The sequence below is a fragment of the Rana temporaria genome, chromosome 3, assembly GCF_905171775.1.
Source record: "Rana temporaria chromosome 3, aRanTem1.1, whole genome shotgun sequence".
NCBI lineage: Eukaryota > Metazoa > Chordata > Amphibia > Anura > Ranidae > Rana > Rana temporaria.
Genome location: NC_053491.1, coordinates 283,594,128 through 283,614,750, shown reverse-complemented (window position 1 = coordinate 283,614,750; position 20,623 = coordinate 283,594,128). Strand labels below are relative to the sequence as shown.

Genomic DNA, 20,623 nt, shown 5'->3' with positions numbered 1-20,623 from the left:
GCTGTCAGTGCTTATCCCCTGGTGGTGAATCCTGATTGGGTATGCCTCTCTCTGCTGGCATTGTGGGGTAACCAGTTCCCTAGTGGCTGGTGCCTTTTTTTTTTTTTTTTTTTTTTTAGGGGGGGGGGGGGGTATTCCCTCTCTTTGCATAAAGTCTCAGGATCACACCTCTCCACTTGATCCCTTCCTGGATGCTGCAAGTCCCTCTGGGACTCTGTTTCTCCTTGACACAGTGACCGCAGTACTGGAGTCTTTTGTTTACCCTGGGTAGTGTTTGGGTGTAAGGCGAGCAGGCAACATTCCCCGCCCTCTCCTGTTTCTTAGGCCTTGCCGGATCCAGAGTCTGGGTTCACGGCTGAGGACGTTGTTCGTTCCACGGGACCTGACATTGAGCTCCCTGATCCTTCCGATAGGGGGATGATTCCTCTCTTATTGCAGAAGCGCATAAGAAGGTGCTGGTGGACGCATTTATCACTTCAGTGTGCAAAACTTTAAAAATGGAGAATGTGGCTGTTCCCTTTGGTACGTACACGCCACCTCATGCGGCTAAGGTGTTTGCTAATCCTGCCTGTTTTGACAAAATTCACTACAAGGACTAGGAACGCCTGAAGCAACCCTTTGTGGTCCTTAAATGCTTTGCCGCTTATTATTCCTTTGAGGAATCGCTTTAGAAGAACTGGACCGCTCCACCAGTTGTGGACCCTCCTGCTTCCACCAAGATCCCAGTGGAGGAGACTCCCTCTAAGGATTCGGCTGACAGAAAAGCAGAGTCTGTTGTCTGCGCTATGTTTACTTTTGCTCTACGGACTGTTCAACCACTACCTTGGTATCCCAAAAGCTCACTGAATAGGTTAAGCTTTTGCACCATGGCCTGGGTAGTGAGCAAGTTCCTCCTTACATAGTTGCATAGTAAGTCTGGTTAAAAAAATACACAATTCCATCTAGTTCAACCAATAATTTGGAACTTAAGTAGAACTGGCGGACCAGTTAGTCCAGAGGCTGCAGTTTGTGTATATTGCTTCTTTAGATATGACCCCTTTTTTGCTTTCCAAGCTTTCTCAATGCGTTGACGCTTACTGTGGCTCAAATGTTGGTTTGCTGATCAAACATCTGTGATGGCTCTCACCGATTTTGCCTTTCCAAGGCGACCCACCTGTTTGGTGCTACCCTGGATGACCTTAAGAATCGCACGGCAGAAAAGGGCACCTTTCTTCCACAGTCTAAGAAGGGGAAAGAGCCCCGTTGCAAGCGTGGCCCTTACTTTTCTGCGCACTAAACTTTCATTCTCCCCAGAGCTGCAGACAAGGGAAGCAAATCCTTCAAGCCCTCCCCAGGAGGTTCCATGTGTCCCTGGTCTGGCAAACCTACCAGGCCCACGGACAAGTCCTCTGCAGCATTAAAGTTTGCCCCATCCCATGTCCAGGGTGGGGTGACAACTTCGCTGGTTTGCGGCCCTGTGGACCTCCTTTAAAGTGGTGGTAAATTTTGAAAATGAAAAACATTTTCCCTGCAGGGCAATGTTCTAATGTGCTAGTATGCATCGGGGGCTGTGTCTGCTTGAATGGCCGCGCCGCGATGACGTCACTCCTGCGCAGGAGTCAGTTTATGGCACATGGCTCTGAAGGAACGACACATGCATGTCATTCCTTCACAGTGGTGCGCCAGTGACGTCACAAGTGGCTACACAAGTAAATATCTCTCAAACGGTGTATGTTTGGAGATATTTACAGTACTAACGGGTAAGCCTTATTATAGGCTTACCTGTAAGTAAATCATAAACCCACTTTACTGCACTTTAATTTCTGACTGCTGGGTCCATGAGGTGATCCTGTCCAGGTACAAGACTCTTTCACTCCTCATCTGTGAAGGTTCTTCCTTTCCAATATGTGTCCCTCTGGATCGCCTGCATGCTCTCTAAGGGGCAGTGCAGGCTCTGCTTCTCCGGTTTTAATTTTTTTTTTTATCCCAACCTGTTAATGGCGCCTAAGGAGGAAGGCAGGGTTAGCCTGATTCTGGATCTCAAGGCCCTGAATCGCTTTGTGTAGCTGCAAAAGTTCAAGATTAAATCCATTCAGACTGTGGTGATATCTCTACATCAGGATGATTTATTTGCCTCTATCGACATCAAAGATGCCTTCCTGCACATTCCGATTTGTGCCCAGCACCAACATTTCCTCCACTTTGCGGTTGGGGAGGTGCATTTTCAGTTTGTTGTGCTGCTCTTTGGTCCTTCCTCTGCTCCACTAGGCTGGCCCCAGTTTAGGAGTTGCTGCGACAGCAGGGGATTGCCGTGAATGGTTATCTGGAGGACCTCCTCTTAAAAAGCAGAGTCATTCTCAGCATTAAGGGACGACGTGGTGATCACAATCCATACCTTGCACAAATCTGTGTCCGTGGTGGTGCACTCCCAACGTGGATTTTTTGGCATCTCGGCTCAACAGAAAAGTGCCAAGGTTCGTGGCAAGGTCGCCTCCTCTCAAGATTCTTCCCCCGCCTATTGCACAGGATAGAGGCAGAAGGGCTTCTGGTCATACTGATGGTCCCGCGGACGCCCCTTGGAGACTGCCTCTCAGTGTAGATCTGCTGTCCCAAGGATCGATCTCCCACCCTGCTTTACCATACCATCGCTGGCTTTGATAGCTTGGCTTGGGTGATTGGGCTGCAGCGTCTTTTTGGAGGTCAAACTCTTTTTGTGATCAGATGGGCAGACGGTGGTCCAGACCTACACCCTTAAGGAGGGGAGCCAGACATTTCCTGTTCCTGTGAAGTCACGACCAGCTGCTTTTAGTTTCCTGGTTCCCAGCCTTCTCTGGATCCCTGTAAGATCACACCAGTGCCCCAGGTTGCAAAGGGAAAACAGGACCCTAAATTGGACGTTTGAGACTCTAGGACTGGCGATTTTCACCACATACTGAACTCATCTAATTTAACCTGTGAGTTACTACTTGTTTTTATTAAATATGATTTATACTGCACTCAGTCTGGCGCCCCTCTGTTCCCATTTCTATACAGATCCCATCGCTTCACTCTAAGGGAGCTACCTCCAGGTGCTAATCCTACAAGATCTCGGATCATTTATGGACATATGTTAAATTATGTTTTAAACAAATGTTTTAATACACACACATTTTATGGATACCTATATTCCAGTTGCTATATAATTTTATGTTATCGCCATATCTAGCGTCGCTGTTCACCCCTAATTCTACACCCTTAAGGGTCAGGTTCCTCCCTTTCTTGTAACCGTGCACTCTACTCGGGTGCTTGGTACTATTTGGACCTTCTGTCATTGGCCACAGCGTGCTATACAGGTCCAGGGCTGAGATTGATTGCTATGAAACCCAGTCACTGAAGACCGCTTTGGGGATATGCCACCATGACAGATGAAGCCTGGACTTTATATATACAGTAGTCCAGCATCATGGGTGGGTCAAACAGGGTCACTCTGTATCTCTGACCGTTACTGTGATAACCAAGGCTATGTTTGGAATGTATTCACTTCAGTTTACATTTTTCAAACTTGGCTCTAGAGTTCAACCACTCAGAGTTCAGTCTCAGTTGGATGACCAGGTGTTGCATCACACCACTGGTCGCACACTTTAATGCCATTTCCACCTAGAACCCTTAAATGGCGCTCAGGCACTTCCGCCAGCCTTTTCCCCACAATGATTTGTTGCAGGATGGTCTACACTTCGGTGATCATGTACTCCTTATAGATATGTGCACCAGTGTTGCCAACCGCCAGTATTTTTACTGGCAGCCAGTAAAAAATATGGCTGGGATGCTTGACTCTACTAGGGACCATCCAAGTGCCTGTTACAGTGTGTTCTGGTGGTACTGGCGGGGAGTGGGCTTGGCGGAGACTGTGCCTGAGCGTGCCATGTGATGTCATGGTGCAAGGGAGCCAAGCGGAGCGGCTAGAGCCTTGTGTGCGGGTCTGAGGGACGGGAGCAAGGCAAACCAGGAGCTGGACTGTCAGTGCTGTTTGGACTGGAGGGGACTGAGAGGACCACCTGGCATGGAGAAAAACTGTCACTGTAATTTAGGATGGGGATGTGTAAGTGATATGTGCTGCTGCACACTGTCAGTGTCACTTTTGGAAATTGCAGTAAAAACTTGGCTGTGCCAGTAAATTTTGGGTGTCATGTCAGTAAATTTCAATCTACTAGGTTGGCAACACTGATGTGCACCCTGTTTTCCACCCTTCTCCGTGAATACCCCACAGGGTTATACCATTATTTGCAGCCAGGGGGGCTGATAGGCCAGTACAACTGGTCCTGCTGTACTGGGCCTGGCCTGCAGGAGGGATCTGGGCAGCGTGGACAAAAAACGAATGCATGCAAAAAAAAATCCTCCAGCCATTACCGAACAGACCACAAAACCGAAAAAAAAAAATGGTAACACTGTACGCATGTTCTTGCGGGTGGCAGGGAGGGACTATTTCTCCAATTTTGAGTGGAGAAGAATTTCTCTTCCGTGCTGGCTCAAGTCTCGGCCAGCGTCCTGCATTTTGCCTTCACCTGGCACCGCAGAGTGATTCCTCTCCCTCCGCTCTTGGCACTCTGCTCTGTTCTCCACTCGGCCTGAGAGAAGAATGGCGGTGGCAGAAGAAAAGACTGACTGACAGGCACTTTAGTCCAGGTAGCAGGATCAGAGAGGAAATTACTCCTGGGCCCGGCTTTGCTAACACAGGTGTGTGTGCTTGCTTGGGGGAGGGGGGGGTGATGATTAAAAATCTACTACTACTACTACTACTACTACTACTGCATCTATACATTATGGCAGAGTCTGGGGAGGGACCAGGAGCGGGGCCAGGGTGGGTTGGAGGAGGGACCAGGGGTGGGGCTGAAGGGGGGGGGCTCAATCAGGTAGGCTGTAGGGGCCCCATGATTTCTATCAGCAGCTATGGTGGGGACCAGGCAGAAGGGAGCCAATTCAAAACAGGAGGTGAACACTGATTCTGTCGAAGGCCTGCACAGCACCTTTAAACTCTGTCCCAATTCTAGCTCAATTTCAGGCACACAACAAGCGGTATACTTGACTAAAGCCGAGTTCTGTGCATCCCTGTCACAATTCCTCAAACAGCTTATGGCCCTTATTCAGACATCTTTGTCCAGCGCTTAGAGCGCCCCACCACCTACTTGCATATCTTGACTGGAGTTGAACCCTGATGTGCCAGTCAAAAAGGACTCTAAAATGGAGGGAAATTAAGAGAATGTCGAGGCTGTGTTGGAAGCTGCAGACGATTTCTCTCCCCCACATGACCACTATATTGAGGAGGGAGCTTCAAGCCAATGTTGAAAAGCTCATCACTTATGCCTTCAAAAGCTGTGGCATTGTGCAAAAAGGCACAAAGGCCTACAAAAAACTTGCAAAAAATGTCCTGTTCATGAACAGATGGCATGTGCGGTCTATCACTGGGTCACTCTTGAAAGGATTTTTACGCCCCCAAAAATCTTTCCTTAATGGGCTATGCCTGTGGTCTAAAAAAAAACATCTCACTGCAGAGCTGGGTCTGCTAAGTTAAAGGGCTTCTAGGAGCATCTCAAATTTTTATGTCAGCAGAATCTTTAAAAGATGGAACGTCTTCTATGGGTATATTAAAGATACTCTATCTTTTTAGATAAACATATTGGCCCGGATTCACAAAGCACTTGCGCCGACGTATCTCGAGATAAGCCGTGTAAGTGCAAATATGCGCCGTCGTATCTATGCGCCGTGCCCACAAACCGACATACGCCTAAAAATAGGCTTCATCCGACCAACGTAACTTGCGTATCGTGGGCGCATATTTACGCTGGACGCATCTGGCGCTCCCATTTATTTTATATACATCGCGTAGCCTGCGCAAGTACAAACGTACTTGCGCAGGCTACGCGATGTGCGCGTAAGTTGTACGTCTGGCCTAAAGTTATTCCTCATAAAGCAGGTGTAACTCGGCAACAGACGTGCACAGGTCAGCTGGAGAGAAGCTGCAGCAGCACCGTTACGGACGAGCTGAGCAACCACACTTGCAGGACAACACATCTGTATGCCAACATGCCAGGGGCAGCCATGGTCATAGCACTACTGCGTCCACAGGCACGGAGGAGGGCACGGGAGAGGATATACCGAACGCGCATGGACGCCTTTGGCATGGGGGAATCGGAGGTGTACCGCATCTTCAGATTCAGTCCTGATGCCATCCTAGAATTAGCCACAGCCCTGCATGATGAAATCACCAGCCAGACACAACGCTCACATGCAGTGCAGCCACTGGTCAAGGTACTGGCAACACTGCATTTCCTTGCCAGTGGATCTTTCCAACGTACAAGTGGAGTCGTGTCTGGGATGTCACAATCCACCTTGAGCAGATGCGTGCGCCAGGTTGTCCCCGCAATCCTCACACGCATGTCCCACCACATCATCAAACCCACCCATGAGCATCTGCGGCAGAAGGCAATGCAGGATTTCTTCAGAATTGCCGGATTCCCACGCACCGTGGGGGCAATTTATTGCACACATGTGGCATTACGCCCCCCCCCCGTGCCACAGAGCACATATACCGCAATCGTAAGCAGTGGCATTCCATCAACGTACAGGTGATAGCCGATGCCCAATGCCTCATATGGCACGTCCGTGCCAAACACCCCGGGTCCAGCCATGACGGCTACATATACCGTCAAAGCAACATTACAACAAAATTCGAACAGAACGTGTACAGGGACAGCTGGCTGGTTGGTGAGTGACATGGGTGTCGGGCATGACTGTCCGCCCCCATGATGCAGACATCACAAGGGGCACATGCACGACTAACATCCTCCTGTCTTTTCCCTTCCAGGTGACTCGGCATATGCACTTGGGCCCCATCTCCTGACTCCATACCGGAATCCCCATACCAGAGGAGAGAGAAGATGCAATGCTGCACACATACGTACCCGTGCAGTGGTGGAGCGCACATTTGGCATCCTGAAGTCCCGTTTCCGATGCCTGGATACGTCCGGGCCCAAACTTTGTGTGCCAGATCATCGGTGCATGTTGCGTGCTGCACAACTACGCCATGAGAAAGGGCCTGGAGATTTACATATGTGATGATCTGACCCCCCGAACCAGACAGGCCCCCCCCCCCCCCTAACCGAGGCTACCCCGTCTGCTGAGGGAACAGCAGTCAGGAGTTGCCTCGTGGAACGTATCTTTGCACGTTAAACGCACACATTCATCATGGCACAAGGAGAATGCACGCATGCACACCACTGTGGTCCCTAGCTCACACACACACCACATCCACCTCACATTGGTTTAGCCCAAGTCCACCATGCAGGACTTGGGAGCAGCAACGCCACGCCAAGGCCCCAATGGTGTTGCTGTCCATTCATACCACATTCACACGGTCATGGGGATAACCTCTCCCCCGACCACCCAAGGTGACACTCCTTGCTGGCAGGAATGTCACCCACACATTCACACACCAGTCACACTGTAGCCTGCACTACTGACCGTGTGCAGTGACTACAAAAAAAAATAAAAGGGATCATGCCATTGGCCGACAAGGCATGCCCTTATAGGAGGACGGCACATCGTTCTGTGCGCGCCTCTCCAAAAAAAAAAGCTCATAGTCTGAGCTCCTCAGTTGTCTGGGGGGAGCCTCGGGTGGTGGGGGTGGGGCATCAGGAGGAGGTTCATTCCCTGGTCTGTCACTCCTAGCAGATGCTGGCTGCATGCCCTCCAATGCAAGGGCAATGCGGGTGAGGACAGAGTTCATCTCCGCCTGCATCCGCAGCTGGCGGGTGGTGGTCTGCCGCTGGTGGCGCCTGGTCTGCCTTCCCTCCGCCTCGATGGCAGCAGTGTTGGCCTGTACAGCCACTCCCAGGCTCTTCACCTCTACCACGAGGCCTGCTGCTGTGGTCTGCAGCTCCCCAATTGCCCGGGTATGGCACTCCAGGCTGGCCTGCACATTAGAGCCCTGGTCACCAGATGGTGAGGGACCCCCTGCCACCATGTGGTGACGCATGGCCTCCAGGGTCTGGGCTTGGTCACTCATGCATGTCACCATGGCTGCACAGTTGGCGCTCACATCTTGCAGGCAGTCAGAGATCGAGCTGCTCTGCTCAGCCTGCTGCGTGAGGCACTGCTGCACAGTGGCTGTCGTGCCCTGCACAGCCACTGTACATTCAGCCTGGGTCTTGGCCGAGGAGGTCAGGCTGTCAGCCACACGGCACAGGTTACAGACAAGATCACCCATGTGGCGTGTCTTCCGGGCCTGCTCCCTCGCCAGCCCTTCTTGAAGGTATTCGGGTACACCCCTGGTCTTTCTCAATGCCTTCCTGGGGGATGGAGAGGCATGTGTCCGTCTGGACGGGGTAGCCCGGGAGGGGGTAGCCCTGGATGGGGTGGAGGTCTGTGAGGGTCCGGGGAAGGTGGAAGCCTCCTCAAAATAGAGGCATTCCTCAGTATACACCGGCTCCTCCTCTAGAGGAGAGGTGTGGGCACTCCCCTCCACCGCTGTCTCATGGCTTCCTAGGGGGTCAGGCTGAGCCAGATGTTCCGGGGATGGCGTGGGTCAGACACCGGCAGACGACGCTCCAGCTCCCTCCAGCACATCTGTGGATGACACAAAGCATTCACATGTTGGTGGACCCACACACTTGTCACATATTCCCTTCCACCCCCTCACATGCTACACACCGGATGGGGGATAAAACACACTTACCTGTCCAAGTCCTGGTCACTGGAGTCAAAGCCCTCCAGGCCCTCCACCTGCTCCCGCTCCAGACAGCTGGCGATCACCTCCTCCTCCGGGGTCAACCTCACAGCAGAAGGTGGTCCGCCCCCCATGCCCCTGTGGTGCCTTCTGATGGTGGCCAGTTTATCCCGGACACGCCGACGCAGGTCATTAATTTTCTTGCCAATGTTTTTAGAGGTCCGGGATTCGTGACCAAGGGCATTGACATCCAGGGTGATCTTCTCCAGGATCTCTTGTTTCCTGGCCCTGCTGGTCCTGACACTCTTTGCGCCATGGAGGTACACATCAAATTCCGATATGGCAGAGATGAGGCTAGCCCTCTCATCTGCTGAGAATTTTTTTTTTTGCTCCTGTCCCTCTGTCTCAACATCAGACATGGCTCCGTGGCTCCGCGCAAAAGTACTCTGCTCCAGGGGGAAGAGAACAAAGCTGGTGTACTTTTGCACCGGACGGGCGTTTGGCTGGGCCTATTTATGCGGTCGGCATAAGCCGGTGGGCCGGCGTATCTAAGGAAGTTGCGCTGGCGTAGTTGTGAGCATGCGCATAGGGGTGCTGGGCATACGTCTGCGTCACGGCGAATGCGCTGTTCATGATACGCCGGGCGTAAAACAGTGCACCACGCTCGGACCTTCATTTGCATGGGGTCACACCCACTTCCACCTACGCCGGCTTACACCTACGAAATATACGCCACGCTGCTGCAATGTTGGGAGCATTGGCTTGCTGAATTCCATGCTTGCCTCTCTGCGCTGCGTCGGCATAGCGTAAAGGAGATACGCTACGGCAGCATAAATATGTGCCAGTGTCTGTGAATCCGGGCCATCTTCTCTTGGAGGCACTTGACCAATTCCTCAAGTAAGTTCAATGTGGGAAGGTGTTGCTTCCTCAGAAGAAAGTACCAAAGCTGCCCTTAGAGGGCAGTCTTCAACTTAGGTTTTTAAGTTTGGTCTTTCTCGAACATCGTATGTTCGATCGTTCGTCAAATTGCGAACGTTTTGGGCCGTTCGTGCCAAATTCGAGTGGTGTGTCACGGCCCATAATTCACTACGGCATCGCAGTGCATTGCTGGCTGATTGGCCAAGCATGCTGTAAGGGCTTACCTTGGCTGGAGTTCATATTGCAGAGTTGTATGCTCACCCTTACAAATACACACAGCCCACGGTAACAAAGTAACAAGCTACCTGGGCTGTGAGTCTGTGCACGGGGGCCTGACAGGGATTTGCCAAAGGATGGTCAAAGTTAAGCCGTGGTCAGGGATTCCAGAATACACGATAAACTTAGCCAGGGTCATAAGCCGGAGTCAGTCTTGTAGCTGAAACAAAGCACAGGGATACAGGTACACAGGAACCTTTGGCAATGACAGGACAATCACAACGTACTGACAAATCCCTCAGCGTGAGGCAGTGTTTTATACCCTAGTTGATTGGGTAACCTGCCTCAGCTGGACCAGGAGAGACAGGTGCAGATTGCAAGGAGATCCAAAGAAAGGTGATCAGCACATCATTCAGAACCACCTTAGCTGGAAAGTAAGCAGAATACCAAACTGAGGAGTGGCTCAGAAGTAAGGGCCCTTTCACACGGGCGGACGAACGGACCGTTTATTACAAGTCCGTTTTACGGACACATTTTCAAAAAATAATTTGTCATCGGGACAGAAAGTGAGGTGCAATCTTCTGAACAGATGCGCACAGACAGCAAAACAAATGTTACAGGGGTGATAACTAGGGCTGCAACTAACGATTATTTTCATAATCGATTAGTTGGCCGATTATTGTTTCGATTAATCGGATAATAGCCTAAAAAAAAAAAAATATGTGCATTTAAAAAAAAAATTGGGCCAATTTGTTGTTGGGCAGATTACAAAACACAAATTGCTGCAAAAACACATTATATGCTTTTCTGCAGCTTCTCCATTGAAGTATATTGAACCAAAAAAAACAAAATGGCACAATTTTGCGTTAAGTCCTTGCCCTTTCCAAATACGCAGCAGCTGAAAAAAAATCATGGATGTGAACGTGGCCCATAGGAAAACATGTAAATGAACTGTAGTGTGTTTCTGCAAAAAGTACCAAAAAACAGAGGTGTGAACCTAGGCCTGAGATGTTTAGTAACATAATGGGGTTAAAAAAAAACCAAAATAAGTACAAAAAGAGCAAATAATTGCTACTGTAAGGGGTTAATTTTTTTACTGTGGGACAGTGAAAGTAATATTTACAGTAGCGATTTGCTTTTTTTTTTTTTTATTTTTTTTTACTATAAAGTAAAACTAATTTTAGTTTTTTCAACCCTATTATGTTACTGGCCGATTAATCGATTATGAAAATTGTAATCGATTAATTTCATAATCGATTAGTTGTCGATTAATCGATTAGTTGTTTCGGCCCTAGTGATAACCCCTCTCTGTTTTCCAAAAAGCTTAAAAAATAATTTTTTTGGCTGGAGCTACACATTAAAAAGTACCAGTTCAAAATCAAAATTACAAACAGATTCTACGTAACAACAAACCTACAGTCCCTGTCTTGTTTGCACTGCCTGTATACTGCTGTTCAAAGTATATAGGGCCAAAGGGTCTGGTAATGACCTAGGAGGAGGGGACGGGGAAACCCACGCTATTTTTCTCAATGATTTTCATCCATATTGCAGGGACCAGACATTACATTAAAGCCGCAAGCAGTTTTAAATTACTGTATTTATCGGCGTATAACACGCACCCTAACTTTAAGAGGGAAGTTTCAGGAAAAAAACTTTCCACCGCCCCCTGCGTATAACCTCTATTTTCAGGGTAAAAATTTGAGTGTTATAAGCCAATAAATACAGTACTTTTTTTCTTATATTAATCTCATTTTGTGCAGGGACAGTTCTAAACACGTGCCACTTCACAGGCATACTATAGACACCCAGCAGGTACGATATTTATTTAAAGGAATTTTTCCTTTTTTTTTTTTTTTCTTTTTTTTCACTTTAAGCATCATTATAATCACTGCTCCAGAAAAAAACGACCGTTTTTTTTTTAAACTCTTTTTTCCATTGATACATGTTTCCGGAGGCAAGACCCAGGTTCTCAAACCCGTTTTACGACAATAACTTGCATATTAGCCTTTAAAATTAGCACTTTTGAATTCGAACGTTCGAGTCCCATAGACTTCAATGGGGTTCTAAAAGTTTGTGCGAACGTTGGGTCCGTTCGAAGGTTCTGGTGCGAACCGAACGGGGGGGGGGGGTGTTCGGCTCATCCCTACTCCTAAGGGTTGGTAACATTTTGCAGTTTGTTCTTCCCACAAACCGGTTTTGACCAGAATCTAGCTTTTGGCACCCTAAAAAGGTATATATCGGTTTTATTTATTATTTTGCAAAGTCCTTTGGCGTCGCACTCCATTGTAAAACCTTTTATTCAAGGTGTTTATCATGTTAGGCTCCCCTTGCTTCTCTGGGACCTTTAAAATGTTTCCCTCTGCCCTGTAGAAACCACCCTTTGAACTCATCAGGGCCATTTCCTTAAGAATTCTCGCCAACAAAGCAGCTTTTTAGGTGGCCGTCACATCTGTCAAACATGTCTCTGAACGGACAGGACAGCCCATTCCTCTAAAGAGCCTTTCCTCATACTTTTGTAATAACAAGGTTGTATTATGCCCAAGATCATCCTTTCTTTCAAAGTGGTTTGAGTTCCATTCTACTGTTCTGCCATCCTTGTGCCCTGCTCCTAAGCATCCAAAGGAATTCTCTCTATATTGCCTGGATGCAGTCAGTCTATTTATTTAAAATGTATTGCTTGATTCTCTGTTTTATTCTTTAGGACCTTGAAAACTGCACCCTGCTTCAAAATACACCATGAATAAGGCAATTGAAAAATTATAGCCATGCTCGCTGCTCATTTACTTGAGTGCCAGTACTGTGGGTCTGGTGTTTCACTCTGGATCAGATGTTGGCATAAGTTTGCTTATCCAGAAAGCGATGTGAGGAATGATGGATAAATTCCACACACCAAGCAGCTCCAAGTGCATAGAAAGTGAAGAGCAGACTCAGCCCCAGGCTCTCCCAATAGTCAAGAAATCGGTCTCCTTTTACGCCGCCCCCAGGGCTTAGTCATTGAACTAGAATTATGCCAGGGTGCGAGGTGAAACTTATCAGTGGGCATGGCTTTCGGAAGAGCTGGGGCTGAGGCCATTCTCAACTTTCCATGCACTATGAGCTGCTCAGTGTGTGGCATTCATCTATCCATGTTCAATTTATAAATGGTTTCCCTTAGTTCTGTATTTAGAATCTTTTCAGAAAGTGTTTACAAACCTTTGAATGAAATGTACTTTTACTAAAGGTTCTTAAAGGGGTTGAAAAGCTTCGATGTTTGTTGTTTTTATAAAAAAAAAAAAAAAAATATGCCGTTACTTGCCTGCTCTGTGGAATCGTTTTGCACAGAGCAGCCCGATCCTCTTCTTCTGGGGTCCTCCACCGGCGCTCTAAACCCCTCCTCTTCATCAGGTGCTCCCACAGAAAGTTTTTGATTGACAGCAGCGGGGGCTAATGGCTCCTGCTGCTATCAATCTGTCCAGTGATGAGAGCGACAGTGGCTGGAGCCACTGAACTTGTGCACTTAGCTGGATCAGGCTCAGGTAAGAAAAAGGAGTTTCTGGGGGGCAGCTGTAGCACAGAAGGTTTTTCACCTTAATGCATAGCATTAAGGTGAATACCTGGAGACTTTACAACCACTTTAACTATTTGTATTACATAAAACCGTTTCATAATGATTGGAAGTCCACAGCTACAAATACTGTAACTGGTGACTTTTAATAAAGGAACACTCCCCTGCCCAGGGCCGCCTCCCCCGAACCAATTTTTTTCACTGGTCTTATTGCCCCAGACTCCGGCATTTTTATTGTGGGAAGCCAGATGTTGTTCCTTGTGACTTCACAGCTGGCTGGTTCCGCAGCCTTCTGGGACCTGTGACTTGTCCCAGTAGGTTGTGGGCGGTATGGATTGGGGGAGGAGCAATTTCAGTGGATCAGTAAGTACCTGGTTTTGACTCCATTGGCTCCTGCTGCTGTTGATCAAGTCTGTAAGACCAAGCCATGCTGTATGTGTCTATGGATGCACACAATCCAGCTTGGGAGAGGGCACACAGGCCTGCCACCATAGGAACCGGTTTCCTATGGTGGCACACAGAAAAGAGGAAGGAGCAAAGAGCACCAGTGGGGGGGGGACCCCAGAAGAGGAGGTTTGGGGCTGCCTTTTGCAATACCATTGCACGAAGCAGGCAAGTACATGCTTATTTTAGTTTAGAAAAAATATAAAGTAGGTTGCATTGTTGTTGATTACAGCAAAGTTAATGATAAATATTGTTTCAGACTGGACGAAAGGAAAGAAGTGATGCACTTAATAATGCAATTGACAAGATGACCCGAAAAACAAGAGACCTTCGCAGACAGGTACATTTTGCAATTTGCCTCTTGTGTGACTTTCATTGTCTTTTCTCAATAATAGTAATGTGGCAATTATCCTCAAATTTGTTCAATGTCTGTGACCAGCTAGTGGGCTATGTAAGAAGTAATGCAAATTACAGAAACTTTAAAGGGGTTGTATGGCTTTGTTTTTTTTTTTTTTTTTTAAATAACACACGTTATACATGCCTCCACTGTGCAGTTCGTTTTGGTCTTCTAGGATCCCTCGGCGGCTGTCTCGGCTTTTCCCTGCAAGCTCCCGTGATACAGCTGGCGGCTATAGTCGCTGACTGTATGACTCGGCCCCTCACCTGGTGCGCCGCGTCATTGTATGTGATTAACAGCAGCGTGAGCCAATGGCTGCGCTGCTATCGATCTCCAATAACGAGCCGCCTAAAGCAGGCGAAAACCATAGCTGGTATGAGCTCACAGAGTTTTGTGTCTTGGGTAAGTAAAACGGGGGGCCCCGAGAGTGCAAGGTGTTTTTTCACCTTTATGCATAGGATACATAAAGGTGAACAAAAACACAAAGCTTTACAACCCCTTTTAACGGCCTTTAATTCTTTAACATTACTCATTTTTAGAAATTGAGGTTTGGGCTTTCCATGTAAGGGCATCAATTATAAGCTAGAGGGATGATCTTTAAATCTTTTTCCCCTAGTAATTTCCAGGCCAGCCCTTGAGATGGAGCTCCTCCCACCAATTAAGAAACACATTGCCATTTGTTTTAATAAGGCGGTCCCTTAGGTCCCTGGCCAGTCACTGTATTTTCTCCACCCGGAGGAGACCTGTTGGCTGGGGGACCATGGTAGAGAGCTCCATCTTTCTGGGCGGTGAAGAGGTCTGCCAGTTTGAGGGCAGGGCCATGCCGAGTCATGATTTTTTTGGTGGAGTTGTTCGGCTGATGCCCACGGGAATACCTTCTTGGCACGGGCAAAAGGTGTTCTGCATCCCCTCCTTCTGAGGCGAGGATGAGTGGTGCCGAGGCGGGCATCACCTTGATGGCTCCAGGAGCAGGTACATCGTGGCCAGAGCCCGCTTGACCCGGAAGACACAGGTGCGTCACTTCTGGGGGGGGGGGGGTGACTACATCGCTGTGTGCCCTCCGGGAGGCAGGAATGGCAGGCTGGTACTACACGTGAGCGCAGCTGCAGGTGACAGCGTGAAGCACCACAGACAGACTCCAAGCAGGAGGACGAGGATCTAACGTCCGATGAAGCATCGGAAAAAGCATGTACCGGCAGGACACAGGTAGGCACCCGGAGGTGACCTTTGATGTCCGATAGTGGAACAGCGGCTAGGTGGTGGTGGTACCTATCGGGCTGGGGCAGGAGGAGTTTTTAGGTGTCACGCGGTGTATACTTCCATGGTTTAGAGTGGTCATTTGCCACCATGGCTCCTGTGTTTTATTTCTTTGACAGGCCAAGCTGCTTTAAGAACCAAAGCCCATTTCCAAAAAGCGGTGTGGAACAAAGATGCCTTCGGAGAACACAGAGACTTTTTTGTAAAATTTTTATTGGCAGTTTATAAAAAAAAAAGTCAGATACCCTTTATGCCCAAATTTTGGGGTCAGTAAGGGAAGAAATTACACCTACTTTTAAAGAGTTTGAGAAGCTGATTGCATATGTGAGAACTCCAGCTGCTCCTATTAGTCATCCCTCCCCTATAGCTTCGCCAAAGTCTGTACCTTTGGGGTCACCGGACATTGTAGAAGGCCTTGCAAAAAGTGAAGTTGGCACCGCCAGCTCAGATTCAGAGCAGGAGGAAAGTAGAGGGGAAAAGAAAAGAGGGCACAGGTTTAAATTGTCTCTGGATGATATAGATGAAAAACGAAGGGGGGGGAATAGATGACCTCCTAGTAAGGATGAGCTCTGGCGTGTTCGCATAGAACACGTGCAGAGTCCGCCAGGAAGTGTGCACGGCGCTGCGCTAATAACCGCCAGGGAGACATTTCACGATCCCTGCAGCCGAGCATCGGGAAATGTCTCCCTGGCTGTGATTAGCACAGCGCCGTGCACACTTCCTGGCGGGCTCTGCACGTGTTCTATGCGAACACGCCAGAGCTCATCCTTACCTCCTAGGTGCCATTTTATGAGACTTTGGAAATTGAGGAGGATGAAGAATTCCCTTACAAACAAGACAATGCATCAGGGTTTGCAGAGGAAAAAGTCCATAATATTCCCAGTTCTCCAGATGTCTGACGTGGTCCAAAAAATGGGCGGACCCAGAGAATTTTTTTTTTAATTGGCCAGTCCTAAAAAGAGGTTTCCATTTGATGATGACCCTCAAGCTGTGTGGGGGGGAAAAAATCCAAAATTCAATGCTCCCCTGTCAAGTTTCCAAAAGGTCAATGCTGGCCTTTGAGGACATGGGTCATTTAAAAAGACTGCATGGATAAACGGGGGAACATTATCCTAAACGGGGCATGGGAGAGCAGAGTGGCCAGCTTGAAACCCGCCTTAAGCCTCGTGTACACGATCACATTGTTGGCAGGGGATTGTCTGTTGACAAACTGTTGGCCTAAAATCTGACCCTTGGTACGCTCCTTCAGACAATTGTTGTCCAACTTTCTGCAAAACAAATGTTGGATGACATGCTAGTAAAATTCCCGCGGACAGCGGTCTGTTGTCAGATTTTCTGATGGTCAGTAAACAAGTCCGTCACACAAGTTGAAAGTACAAACACGCATTCTCGGAATCAATGCTCAGCAAACACGAAATTAGCAGAAGAGCTGAAATTCCTCGTAGTAAGTCACTACATTAGTGTTTGTTGGCCGACAATTGTGTGCCATTAGTTTTCAAGACACGATCCAGGCACATGCCCTAGAGACAAAAATCAGACAAATGGTTGGCCAACAATCTGATCGTGTGAACCAGGCTTTAACCATGACATGTATAGCAAGGAATCTTCTGGCTATCGAAGCTGCAGGATCATGTCGAGAATAGCACCCCCAGGGAAGAAATTCTTCAGTCCCTACTGGTCCTCTTCAAAGCAGTAGGCTACATAGCGGACGCATCTGCGGAATCCATAAAGCTATCTGCAAGGGCAGGAGGCCTGGCTGCGGCAGCAAGGAGAGCCATATGGCTAAAAATCTGGTCTGGGCATTCGGCATCAAAATTGAGGTTGTGCATTCTGCCTGTTTCCAGAGATCTGCTGTTTTGGATCAAGGTTGGCAAAGAGCAGAATCCTATTGGTTCTGCAGGGCAAAACCTCAATACAACAGTGACTACAAAATGCCAGTGGAGGGATAGACTGGCTAGCTTCCTCCACCAATGGCATAGTAGAACAGCCAATGGGTATCTTCTGAACATCGACAAGGGTTATGCTTTGGAATTTAACACAGTTCCCCCGAAGAGATTACTTCTAACACAGCTTTTGAGAAATCCAGAGAAGGCACGAGTGCTCCCTCTTCTAGGAGAAATAGTGGACCAAGGAGTCCTTCTAGTCCCAGAAGGGGAAATGGGCTGAGGTTTTTATTATATTTTCGTCATCAAGTTTAGATTAGATTATTTCTAAATTAGAAACCCTTGAACCAAGCGATTTGTTGCAAGAGATTCCATATGGAGTTGATTTTTATTTTTATTTTTTTCCAGTACAAAACATTCTTCAACCAGGACTGTTCATGGCAACCATGGATCTCAGGGATGCCCATCTACACACCCCCCGTTCGGGAAAGCTCCCAAAAATACTTAAGGTTGACAGTGCAGATAGGCGGGAAGGCACACCACTTCCAGAGCAGGGCTCCCCCTTTGGCCTATCCTCTTCAAGAATATTCACCAAGGTGTTATTGGAGGCTCTAGCTCCCCTAAGGTTGAAAAAAATTACATTAGTCCCGTATTTGGACGACCTCCTCCTTCGTAAGCCCGACAGAAGCTTGTATAGTAAAAGATCTTGCGCATGCCCAACAATGGCTGAAGTCACTGTGGTGGATACTCAATCTCAGTCAAATCTTTGTCCTACTCAGAATAATCTTTATCTAGGGTACAGTGCCATCTCAGTTTGGTAGAACATAAGACAGTTCTACCAAAGGAGAAGGTCCAGAATCTAGTCAAGAGTGAGTTCCTTACAGAACAATTTAACAATATCGATTTGAGAACTGATGTCAGTTCTGTGCTTGATGACCTCAGCAATTCTGGCTGTCCAGTGGGCGAAATTCCAGTGGGCGAAATTCCACCTGGGACCTATGCAGAATTTTTTTCTCTCAAGAGGGGGCTCAGGAGGATCTGGACAGAGCAGTCCATCTGCCAACAGCAGGGAAGAGGGCACTGTGGTGGTGGTGGAGAAAACACTCAATCTTAAATTTGGGCCCAGCCTGAGCCTTTCTAGTCGCTTGGAAACTGATGACAGGGCTAGCAGATGGGGAATGGGGGGGCCCATCTGACAGACCAGCCAGCACTAGGGAAATGGAAATGCCTCACCCCCCCCAGTGCATCTGATTCCACGGGTCCTGAACAAGTTCTTGCATGAGCAGATGACTTTAAATCGCAGTGGCCAAAGAGGGTGTCGTTCTCTGATACTCTGCCTCTCAGCTGACCGGCCCTGGCTGCTTCCTCCTAGGGAGTTCTTAATGCAACAGCGACCCCTGGTAATCCTCAAGCAGGAAAACTTCAGCTGGATGGCCTGGCTGCTTAAGACCATCTAAGGTAAAAAGGGCTCTCGGAGAGTGATGGCTATTCTTCTAAGTGCTACAGTAGGTGTTTGTGATATTGTGTTTTTAGCACGACAGCATCGCGCTGATTCTCGGCGACATGGTGCCGAGATCTCGCACTCACTGGAATAGTGACAGCACATCCCAGCAAGCGCGTCATAGAAGCGACGGGAGATCCGACTTGGATTCCCGCCAATTCTACACGTGTGCGGCGTTTGTTATGAATCCTGAGGGGGAAGTCCCCACCGGATTTTAAATAAAAATCCGGCATGGGTTCCCCCTCAGGAGCATACCGGGCCCTTAGGTCTGTTATGGGTTGTAAGGAGAGCCCCCCTACGCCGAAAAAAAACGGCGTAGGAGGTCCCCCTACAATCCATACCAGACCCGTATCCAAAGCACGCTACCCGGCCGGCCAGGAAGGGAGTGGGGACGAGCGAGCGCCCCCCCCCTCCTGAGCCGTACCGGGCTGCATGCCCTCAACATGGGGGGGTTGGGTGCTCTGGGGCAGGGGGGCGCACTGCGGCCCCCCCACCTCAGAGCACCCTGTCCCCATGTTGATGAGGACAGGGCCCCTTCCCGACAACCCTGGCCGTTGGTTGTCGGGGTATGCGGGCGGGAGGCTTATCGGAATCTGGGAGCCCCCTTTAATAAGGGGGCCCCCAGATACCGGCCCCCCACCCTAAGTGAATGGATATGGGGTACATCGTACCCCTAACCATTCACCTGTAGGAAAAATGTCAAAGTTAATAAACACACCACACAAGGGTTTTTAAAATAATTTATTTTTCTGCTCAGGAGGCTCCCCCTGTCTTCTTTATTAGCTCTTTTACCAGGGGGAGCTTCTTCTTTGACGTCTTCGGGTGGGTGGGGGCCGCCGTCTGGTTCTCTTCCACCGCCGGGGGGGGGGCGCTTTTAAAAAAGCCCCCACCCCCCGGCGTCCTTCCCCCGGCGTCTTCGGCGGGGGGGGCTTCTTCTTCCGCTATCCCGACGGGTCTTCTCCGCTATCCGGGGGGTCTTCTCAACTCTCCGGGGGTCTCCTTCTATGTTCGCCGCTCTCCGAAGAAGATAGCCGAAGAAGACCCGTCGGGATAGCGGAAGAAGAAGCACACCACCCCCCGCCAAAGACGTCGGAGGAAACCCGCCGAGGGGTGGGCGCTTTTATAAAAGTGACCCCCCCCCCCGGCGGTGGAAGAGAACCGGACGGCGGCGAAGAGCGGCCCCCACCCGAAGACGTCAAAGAAGAAGCCCCCCCTGGTAAACAGAGCTAAAGAAGACAGGGGGGGCCTCCGGAGCAGACTAATAAATTATTTTAAAAACTCTTGTGGTGTGTTTATTGACTTTAACATTTTTCCTCCAGGTGAATGGGTAGGGGTACGATGTACCCCATATCCATTCACTTAGGGTGGGGGGCCGGTATCTGGGGGCCCCCTTATTAAAGGGGGCTCCCAGATTCCGATAAGCCTCCCGCCCGCATACCCCGACAACCAACGGCCAGGGTTGTCGGGAAGGGGCCCTGTCCTCATCAACATGGGGACAGGGTGCTCTGGGGTGGGGGGGCCCCGCAGTGCGCCCCCCTGCCCCAGAGCACCCAACCCCCCCATGTTGAGGGCATGCAGCCTGGTACGGCTCAGGAGGGGGGGGCGCTCGCTCGTCCCCACTCCTTTCCTGGCCGGCCGGGTAGCGTGCTTTGGATACGGGTCTGGTAGGGGGACCCCTACGCCGTTTTTTCGGCGTAGGGGGGTTCTCCTTACAACCCATAACAGACCTAAGGGCCCGGTATGCTCCTGAGGGGGGAACCCATGCTGGATTTTTATTTAAAAT

General features: G+C 49.2%; 1 protein-coding gene across 1 annotated transcript in view; it reads left to right on the top strand.

The window, feature by feature from the left end:
* Positions 1-20,623, top strand: part of CTNNA1 (catenin alpha 1) — a 137,017-nt gene that overhangs the window by 47,201 nt on the left and 69,193 nt on the right. Inside the window, exon 8 of the mRNA XM_040344709.1 lies at positions 14,062-14,142. Coding sequence (XP_040200643.1) covers positions 14,062-14,142 — 81 coding nt within the window. The remainder of the gene's footprint in view (positions 1-14,061; positions 14,143-20,623) is intronic.